The following is a 10,942-nucleotide window of genomic DNA, read 5'->3' on the forward strand; positions in this document are numbered from 1 at the left end:
GTGTGTGTTAATATGTTAATATGTTATCAATATGTATACATGCATCTGCCTGTTGACTTTACTGAAACAGTAGATGAACAACCGGTCGGTCAACATTATCCTAACTGAACCCGAATATAGATATACTTGATTCATTTTTGTTACATATATGTTTGAGAGTTTAAACCTAAGTTCTTTACATGGCAGTCGACATTTTTGGTAGAGTGTGCAAAACACATGAATTCAACCTAAGATGTGACACATGTATGTTGACATATTGGATTGAATATGAGATTTCAAACGTGAGAAACGTACACACACCTATAGATTTTTTAACTATGATGGAGAAACATATGTATCGATATGAACAACGACATGACATACTACCTATAATCATGTTCATATTCATGTGATGTAGTGGTGCATATGCAACATTATGAACAAATTCTGCTTGCGCTAGTTGTTAATATGTTGTGTGTGTCCTTAAGTCTTATTATCTCGTGACATGTAATGTAATTGTTCATGTGTGTCAATATGAAAATATAATGCATTTCATACAGCTGAACAGTAATGAATCATAACATCTTTGCCTATTTGATTTGTGCAGTTTCATATGTTAATACTTCTTATGTCATATCGACAAAGAACGAACGTCTTTGTTAATTGAAACTAACTACATTGGTTGTGCGCAGATTGATTCAATCATGAGAGACCAATCTTTGGATGTGCACAAAAGGTACGAGAGTTTCAAAAATATCATATCAAGCTACACACTCAATGACAAAGGGCTACTCGGTATGCGTAATATTGACATGGTACGTATCACGTTTTGTTATGAAGATTATTGTACAATACCTGAAAGCGTATTGAAATACTAACAACTAGCTTACATATTCATTCTATAGATATTTTTCCCGGTTGTAGAAGATGCTTACTATTACATGGTAGTGTTTGATCTAAAGCACCCATCAATCATGATCGTTGACTCTATGGACCGTGATGGCACGATTGAAGATATCTATGGATCTATTACTGTATCTTTGGTTAGTATACTTTATTATTGATCTTACGTTCTGCATGCATAATATATACCATAACTAACTTGATGTATTTATGATTTATTCAACAAGATATGCTGATTATGCATCTGATGAGAGAGGGACATGAGGCTGGTAAAATATATGCAGAAATGGACCAGGAACAGATCCAAACCAGGTGGCAGTCCCGTGAAGCTCGATCGACTGTGGTGTAATGCTTATGCGACATATGGAGACCTTTTTTGGAGGTGACAGTGGGAAGTGGGACTGTGGTCTCTATAAGGAACGCACGAAGCAAAAAAAGGCAACTCAAGGATCTGCGGACTAAGTACTGCTCCAAACCCATACTCAGTGAGGAGAACATCAGAAAGAGTGCAGTCATAACAGATGTACATCGATTCATTGCAATGGAGACGTCATACAATGCAAAAAAGAAGCGTGGTGATACAAATATAGGTCGGGGAAAGGATAGATGAAATTTGTAGTTGGTGTTGACATTATAATATTTCTAGTTTTTATTTTAAACTTTATCCTCTACTTCAGTTATGTTAGGGAAACAGTTTTTGGATATGAACCTACATCATGTTTTTTTGAAATGAAGTATGTCTTTTGACCAACATGATAAATATTATAGCTTGGAGAACATCTACATAAGATGGTTTTCTGTTGGTATATTTGGTCAGTTACTTTTGCTGCAATTATTGACATATATTGTGAAATTCTACCTAAAATTGAAGCTATCCTATCCTTTCCGCCAGCCCGAGGTGCTACATGGTAAAGTTTAGACAGTTGATACGGTTGTACTTTTTGATAATGTGATTAGTTATGTGGATTTAGTGAGTTATTTGGTGACTATACCAACGCCCAACTTGTTAACCGACTTAGGGGCTGTTTGTTTATGTATTGGTTCACCCCTACCGATAGCTTAATCCATGTATGACTTAATCCAAACAACCAAAGAGCCCCTTACTGTTATTTACATGTTACTGTATCAAAATACAATTATTGTTAAATTTTGTCTACATGTGTCATATTAGTAGGTCCTCATACGTTTAACTGTATATACTTTCATCTCGAAAAGTTAATGAAAATGTATATGTTATACACGGTGTCACATATACGGTGGGAACATAATTTGATATTAAAAAAAAAGACATCCTGAAAGGCGTATGACATATAAAAAACACTAAACGGCATAACCAATAGCCTTAATAAAAACAATTTAACCGAAATCTAAACTACAAGGCAACGACGTCGCACGAACATACGTTAGTTTAACAGCAACAACTAAACACCAGAAAAGATAATAAAAAATAAGTAATTGAATGCTAACTAATCTATCAATTATGGGCAATTACGTGAGTTGTGGCCACTACGTTGTCCACACGTTGCACATTTTCGTTTCGCTTTTTTGCTGTTATTTTGTATTTTCTATGATACACTTACCAGCCTATTGCCAGTGCCACAACCCTTGTTCCTTATTCCAGATGGTGGTAGAATGTCCACCTCATCAGTTATGGAAACATCTAGATGATCTCTAATCGCATCCAACTTTTGTTGGGATGGGTCTTCGTATGAAACTTCCTTCTCTATATCACCCATGAATATGTCGAGGTTACACCCCAGTCTAGCCAATATAGATTTATCATTGTGGGTGATGTTTACTATGTCGTCGACCTTGGAATATACATCAAGTATACACTTATCTTTTTCGGCATCAACCTCCCCATAACGAACTCTTGCAGATTGTATTTGTACTGGAACTAACTGTCGTTTCCAACGACGTAATATGTATTTTTCCAGAATGCATTCAACTTCGTCGTTTATCAGTACCTTGAACGCGTGACGACAAAGATACCTGTTACGCGTAAATAGGTTGCAATCACATTCGACTGTGTTTGTTGAGTAATTACGACACACCTGTCGTGTCAAAATGGTAAAAACAACAACAGTCAAGATAAAATTAAAAAGCATAGGAATCAGTGTGCACAATGTGAGTTAGGGATATGATACCTGGTACGTAATGTTGTTAGATGATTTCTTGGTCTTGTGGCTTATCACAAATGACTTTAAATCATCCCGACATTCAACGGTCTCAATAGTACAAAACCAAATAGTCTTCTTTATTTCCTTTTGGATGTCAAAAAACACATTTCGACTGTATATGCATGATGCATGACTTTCTAAACGCGACGAAGTAACAAACTTTGGATTAGTCGTTCTCGTGACAGTTTCGTGTACAGATTGTCTGTATCTTTGTTTCTCTATAGCTACGTCGTAATTATTAAGGAATTGAACCAAATCAAACCAGTACGATTCGTATATGTTAATATACGAATTCGAGCTCTCATATCTTGATGTTGTTTTCATTAGTCCAGACATCGGCATGTCCTTATAATAGGCAGGGATCCATGAGTGTCGGATTTCATACATCTCTGTGAACCAAGTATCCCCACCTAGATTGTATTGATCTATCATCTCATGCCAACGAGTCTCGAACTCCGTTGGGCCAATATGTATGTTCCATACGAGCTTGTTGATAACTTTATTGAAGTTAGGATCGTGATTTAGTGCAGCACTAACTTGTGTTTACAAGGCTTCAACAAATGAACAAATAACACGGAAACCTCATTTAAATACAATAAAATTCAAATATACTACTTACCTTTTAAGGCACTTTATTTATAATGTGCCACATACAGAGTCTATGCTTGGCTTCCGTGAAAACCATCGGAATAGCCTGCTTCATTGCCGAACATTGGTCTGTAATCACGAACAATGGTTGCTTATCATGACATTTTAGAAAAGCCTTTAGAACCCATGAAAAGTTATCAATTGTCTCGCCACTTATTAGAGCGGATCCGACAACAACGGACGCCTTATGATTGTCAACAGCCAAGAAAGGAACGAAAATCATTGCATGCCTGGAAAAACATATCAAATATTATGCGTATGTACTTGTAGCCACGTCATATACCAATAAAAAAATTAAAACGTTATGAAAAGCAAGAACTGTATTGCACTTGGGAATCTTACTTGTTAGTGCAAAAGGTCCCGTCAAACGATATGACATCACCGAATTCTTTGTAGTTAATTCTAACAACTTCATCTGCCCAAAAAATTGCGCTCAACTCCTGTTCATTGCACTTGTATTCGGAAAAAAAACCGGGGACAATATCCCGTCTATTTGATAGTTTATTGATCAACATCTTCGCGTCCTTATTCCCAACACAAGCAACAACATCCCTCTTAAAATTCTTGAAGTCGATTTCAGAGACTCGAGTATGTTCAAATCCCCCGTTCAATGCAGTTTGAATACGGTGAGCCCTTCTCGCACCAACTTTGTAACTCGAGCTATTTAGTAAAGTTTTGAAGTCTGTATACTTTATCTGTCTATTCTTCCGAGAGAAACAACGATTATTAATGTCGAACAATGCATGGTTATGTGCCTCAACTAACTCATATATCTCGTAACAAGCCCTATCCTTCGTCAAATGTATTTTTATACATGCATTACAACCACAAGGTTTGAGGTTTGTATTGCGGTATCTCCTCTCACCGGCATGCATCTCCAACTAATCAAAATCCTTTTTTCATGGGTTTCCCTCCCTGCTGCAGACAAACCACCTAGTTTGAATGTCACCATGCTTGTTAGTTTTTTTTGCATGAATACGAACATCAAAGCCGGCATTGTCCGCGTAAGCCCTGTACATCTTTTCAACCTCATTTATAGATGCATATTGTGCGTTGGTCTTTGGCTTAAGCACGTCATCAACCTTTGAGATAAAAAAACTTTATTTCTTCTGAACTCTCGACTATATCATAATCAATTTCTTGTTGTGAATAAATTATATTATCAGGACCTGATGTAAAACAAGTAGTTAGTCTTTGAGGTTAAAGTTAGTACAACATGAATGGATTTATAAAGGGCAACACCCAGGGGGGTATAGTGAACTCACAACAACATGAAATATATATCTTGTTTGCTATGTCAAACATATGAAATACTAATTAAAAACAACATTAACCTACAAATAGACAACTTAGCTATGTATCTACAACGCGTTGATATCAATGTTTCCACGTTTGGCAACGTAAGAAACATAATCTTTTAGCTTATGAATAACATAACACTTGGGAAGTTAGTATCTGTTGAATGCAGTGGTTGCCAATTAACACAACAAGGTGACAAATTCATGACCGTAAACACTACATAATGATCTAACCACTTGTATATTAAGGAGCAACATATGGTGTGATATGCAAATAGATATCGCCTGACGTAGTGTAATGAACGACTGTCATACTGAGGTAAGTGACATGTTAACATAATGAACAACACTCGTAAGTTCATAATTTTTATCCAAGTGAAGACATGATCACGTATGCACACGCGACATCAAATGAAGTTTGTGTACATGTACAGAGTTTCACACGTATTAGCCGATTCTGTTTGTGTGCGTATATGACAGTTCTCTTCTAGATTGCCTAAAAAATGTATGTGCATCTGACCAATTGAATAAGTGATATGTTATTACATTATCTTAAAATGATGTAGGCGGTTAAAACACCTAGAAATGGATGAAACGCAAAGGAATAAACTAATATAGCAGCTGTGATGGACAGTGGACGTAGTCACTTAAGATAGTGTACTCCATTTCACCGTTGCCGGACAAAAGACTAATTATGATGGACAGCTGTTCACATCAATCACGAAGCCTGATCATATATCTCAGGTGAAGTAATTATGCATATGTAGCGATATGAACAGCGACATGACATACTACCCAAAATCCTTATTCAAATCACAACCGTTAGATGTTCAAATCAACGACCAATATCGGTTAACAAAGTTAACACGATAATCTTGGTTAGATGTTTAAATAAACGACCAAAAGATCAAGTAACAGTTGTTCACAACTCTCATATAGCCTGATCATATGTTCATGTTCACTACTTGTGCATATGTATCGATATGAACAACGCCATGACATACTACTCAACATCCTGTTCATATTCATGTGATGTAGTTAACATGTGTATCGATATGAACAAATTCGGCATGTGCTATGTGTTCATATGTTGTGTGTGTCCGTAAGTCTTATTATCTCATGACATGTGATGTAATTGTTCATGTGTGTAAATATGAAAATCTAATGCATTTCGTACAGCTGAACAGTAATGTATCATAACATCTATGCCTATTTGATTTGTGCAGTTTAATATGTGTTAATGCTTAACTATAATGTTATTGCCTTGCATATTGCATAAGAGAATTGTTGCTTAAACAGCAGCCGAGTGGATTTCTATTACAATGGTAATAGTTGTTCAATGCATTTCATTCAGCACCCTTCATCATTACAGAACTTGAAACATATATTTCAAAGTATGCTCTTTATACACCCTATTTGGTTTCCTAGCTGATTGTTTTAAATCTTGACACCGAAATTATCTTTACAATTGTGATAACCAGGTTCTGGTTATTACCCAAGGTATTTACTATGTGAATTAATTGTTTATGTTACATGCTTACATGGGTTATATATGTGAGTATGTATATTTTTATGCATAAGGATATATGCATAATATGTAGATATATATATATATATGTGTGTGTGTGTGTGTGTATGTGTGTATAATATATATATGTGAAGTGTGTATGCATGAGGAGTATGCATAAGCATATGTGTGTGTATGTATGTAGGAAATGTTATGTGCATACATGCATATGGGTGAGGGCCTGGATGGCCGACTTCCCAAAAAAGGGAAGGTATAAATATGAGGGTAAAGTCTTTTCTCACATTTCTTGCCTCATTTGGAAATTTGAGAGAGATTTGAGAAGTGTTGATCGGATAATCAAGAATTGGATTCAAATTACCTTTTATCTTCTTCAAAACAGAGTTTTGCATAAAGGTGAGTGATTTCTAAACCTTTTTGTATACAATTTGTACTAGTTTTTATTGAATGTTGCATATAAATTGAAAAGAAATCAGTTATTCAATTTAGAGTTTTATTCGGACAAAGGGTGACCGGATTAAGTCTAAACCGGACAAAGCTTGTCCGGATTATTCTTAAACCGAATAAGAGTTATCCGATTTATTCATAAATCGCTCAAATGTTGTGCAATTTAGGGTGTTAGTGAGAATTTTGAAATATGTAAATCGGTCAAAGGTTTTGTACGGAGAAGTATGAATACGACCAAGCATTGGGCGGTTTAGCCTTAAATCCCTTAAGGGTCGTGCGGATTAGTCTTAAACCGATCATGTGTTGTCCGGATTGCCTTAAACTGGACATGAATCATGCGATTTAGTCTTTAATCGACCAATGGTTGTCCGGATTAGTAAATCGGACAAAAAAAAAACAGGTGTTGTCCGGATAACTTATATTTGATAAAATTTAAGTGTTTAATATTCTAGACATTTATATAGTTTAAAATGTCTATTATTGAGTGTAACACCCCATAACATACATTGCATGTAACATATATTTCATACAAAAGAAATACATGTTTATATACTGATTAGGTCCCGTAGTACAAGAATCCATCATAACCAAATACAAGGTCCAAAAATTCAAATACATATCTTGTACTAATCAATCAAAACTGTACATCAAAAACAAATCTTCATGCATAAATGCATATAGGAAAATATTACATTTTCCCCTTTCCCTTATCGTCCGTACCTCCTGCAACACATAGTTAAAATCACAAAACGAGGGTTAGACCGAAAGGTCTAGTGAGTTACCCTTTTATGTGATTGCAGGGTGTAAATCACCAAAACCTTTATGAAAAACAACCTTTCATATATATAACAAATATGAACATAATACCAGATCATTTTTACTTTCAAACTAAGCACTCAGCTATTCAATTCTCATACCTTTGAACCAATCAGGTTTCATATAATGCCACTTTTAAACCTTTTTCTAATCAAACAAGGTTTTCATAAAGTTTCTAGCCAAACCTGATATTTTCTCCTCAATAACATCCAGACTATGATTTCCAATAAGAACATTGATCCTAAATCTTTAAATCACAGAGAAATAAAGATTCCAGACCATGGTAGTCTTAAAGGATATAATAGAAAGAGTTATATCATACAACACACATACATATGCCACCCTTATATCAAATGTACACCTCTCCTTGATATGCCACTCTTATCTCATGGTACACATCTCCTTGATATGCCACCCTTATCCCATGGTACACCTCTCCTTGATATGCCACCCTTATTTCCTCATCAAAACATTTCAAAAAAAAATAATTCCAAATAAACCGCAGCCATTGGAATTATTATTAATYCAAAATCATTTATATCAAATTTCCATTTTATGATAAAATAACAATTTTTATCCTTCAAGCATAAGGCATAAAACAAATCCGGTCAGCATAGACTTGGCCAGACTTCATCTCCGGTCAAGTCTTGGCCGGTTTACCAAATCCAGACAACTTATCATCGAAGGTTTATCCGATTTAACAATTTTGAATAATTTTCAACACCTTTGTCCGGATAACAAGTCCGGACAATACATCGCCCAAAGCTTGACCGATTTAAAATAATCTGATCACCACATGGTCGTATTCCTACTTCTCAGTTCAAAATGCTAATCATTCTTACCAATCATAACTCGCTTGACACTTAATCGGTTTAAGACTAAACCGTTCAACACTTGAGCGGTTTAGGGCTTAATTGCCCAACCCTTGATCGACATAAGAATAACCCGACAAGCTTTGTTCGATTAAGACTTAATCCGGTCACCCTTTGTCCGGATAAAACCCTTAAACAAATACCTGATTTCTTTCCAATAATAATCAACATTCAAATAAAACTAGTATCAAATTTTATGTAAAAGGGTTTAGAAATCACTCACCTTGAAAAACCTTTTGAAATCAGATACTTGAAATCAACTTGATCTTGCAATCCGGTCAATCTTAAATCGTACAAACACTTTTTACAAATAGCAGCAAAAAATGCAAATGGAGGTTGAACCCTCCTTTTATACCTTTCCAAAACAGGAAAGGTCGGCCATAATAGCCTCTTTTCCACATGCATGAGTCCTGCCTCACCACACACACACACACACACACACACATATATATATATACTCTCATGCACATATACACATATATGCATGTATATCACATCTATATATATATCATACAAACATGATTAAATGTATCAATTTATCATGCTATCACGTAATCATATAATCAGATAATCACGTATTAATTACCTTGGGTGATAACGAAGATCCGGTTATCACATTATCCAACCCTTAAAAGAATTCCGTCCCAGAATTCCTTTAATAAAAAAGCCAAGGGTATTCTGATCTCATCTTTGACTCCAATTCCCACGTTGCTTCCGATCCTTTATGAAACTTCCACTGAACCTTAACTAGGCTTATCTCTTTGTTTCTCAACACTCTGATCTTTTGATCAATTACAGCTTCCGGTGTTTCCACAAAGTTCAGCTTACTGTCTAATTTAATCTTTGGCATCGGTATGGCTAGACTCGGATCGGCCAAACATTTCTGCAGATTCGACACATGAAAAGTGTTGTAAATAAGACTCAGCTCTTCTGGAAGCTCTAACTGATATGCTACTGGCGCAATTCGCTTACATATTCTAAACGGCCCTACATACCTCGGACTGAGCTTCCTTTTCTTTCCAAATCTGATGACACCCTTCCATGGCGAAACTTTTAACATCACAAAATCACCTATACCAAACTCAATCGGCTTTCGACGATTATCAGCATAACTTTTCTAACGATCTTGTGTTGTTTTGATTCTTTCGCGGATCTGTTCGATCTTTTCAGAAGTTTCTTGGACAATTTCAGGACCCATCAGCTGTTTTTCACCAACCTCATTCCAACACAATGGCGTTCGGCATTTACATCCATACAACACTTCATATGGTGTCGCTTGGATGTTGGAATGGTAACTATTGTTATATGCAAAATCTATCAATGGCAAGTGATCTTCCCATGATCCCCCGAAGTCAATAATACAACTTCTTAACATATCTTCGAGAGTCTGGATAGTTCTTTCACTCTGCCCATCAGTCTGCGGATGATAAGCTGTACTCAATCGGATTTCAGACCTTAAAGCTTTCTGTAACCTTTCCAAGAACTTCGAAGTAAACCGACTATCTCTATCAGAGATAATGGACAATGGAACACCGTGTCTAGTAACAACGTCTTTGATGTAAATCTATGCTAGCTTTTCTAAAAAGTACTTCTCTCTTATTGGTAGAAAATGCACAGATTTAGACAGACGATCAACAATTACCCAAATCGCGTCATATCCCTTTGGAGTTCGAGGTAACTTCATAACAAAATCCATGGTAATGTGATCCCATTTCCATACAGGTATTTTTAAGGATTGAAGATTTCCATACGGCTTTTGATGTTCAATCTTAACCTGTAAACATGTCAGACAATGTTCCACATATCGAGCTATATCTCTTTTTAACCCTGGCTACCAATAAAAAGGTTTCAAATATTTATACATCTTATTGGTGCCTGGATGAATAGAGTATCAGGACTTATGGCTTTCATTTAATATCATATTTCGGATATTTCTAAAACATGGTACCCAGACTCGCCCTTGAAAGCATATTAGTCCTTCGTCATTCTGTTCCAAGGTTGAAATCATCTTACCCAACCTTTCTGCTTTAACAAAATCTTCTTTTACAGCTTTTTGTTGACATCTCTGAATTTCCTTACGAATGTCAGGAATCAAATTCATTCTCATTGCCACAGCTTTAATGGTTCCACTCTTTTCTTTCCTGCTCAAAGCATCAGCCACCACGTTAGCTTTTCCTGGGTGGTAGAGGATTTCACAATCATAGTCATTAACCAGCTCAATCCACCGACGCTGTCGCATATTTAATTCTTTCTAGCTGAACAAATGTTGTAAAC

The 10,942-nt window shown here is 35.9% G+C and overlaps 1 protein-coding gene across 1 annotated transcript; it reads right to left on the reverse strand.

Annotated features, from left to right (window-relative positions):
* Nucleotides 1-1,118: 1,118 nt before the first annotated feature.
* LOC112529672 (protein FAR1-RELATED SEQUENCE 5-like) lies at nucleotides 1,119-4,585 on the reverse strand. The gene is made up of 5 exons (XM_025141011.1): nucleotides 4,053-4,585; nucleotides 3,717-3,940; nucleotides 3,030-3,598; nucleotides 2,463-2,936; nucleotides 1,119-1,292 (listed from the first exon to the last, which is right to left on the reverse strand). Exons 1-5 carry the CDS (start codon nucleotides 4,583-4,585, stop codon nucleotides 1,119-1,121), a joined length of 1,974 nt encoding a protein of 657 aa, XP_024996779.1.
* Nucleotides 4,586-10,942: the final 6,357 nt, after the last annotated feature.

Source organism: Cynara cardunculus (assembly GCF_001531365.2).
Source record: "Cynara cardunculus var. scolymus isolate 2C chromosome LG 16, CcrdV1, whole genome shotgun sequence".
NCBI lineage: Eukaryota > Viridiplantae > Streptophyta > Magnoliopsida > Asterales > Asteraceae > Cynara > Cynara cardunculus.

Excerpts from the sequence above, each read along its gene's own strand:
- LOC112529672 (XM_025141011.1), bottom strand. The coding sequence starts at position 4,585 with ATGCATGCCGGTGAGAGGAGATACCGCAATACAAACCTCAAACCTTGT. Across the intron at positions 3,941-4,052 it reads GGGACCTTTTGCACTAACAA|GCATGCAATGATTTTCGTTC; the intron begins GTAAGATTCCCA and ends ATGTTTTTCCAG. Across the intron at positions 3,599-3,716 it reads GGAAGCCAAGCATAGACTCT|TTAGTGCTGCACTAAATCAC; the intron begins GTATGTGGCACA and ends TGTAAACACAAG.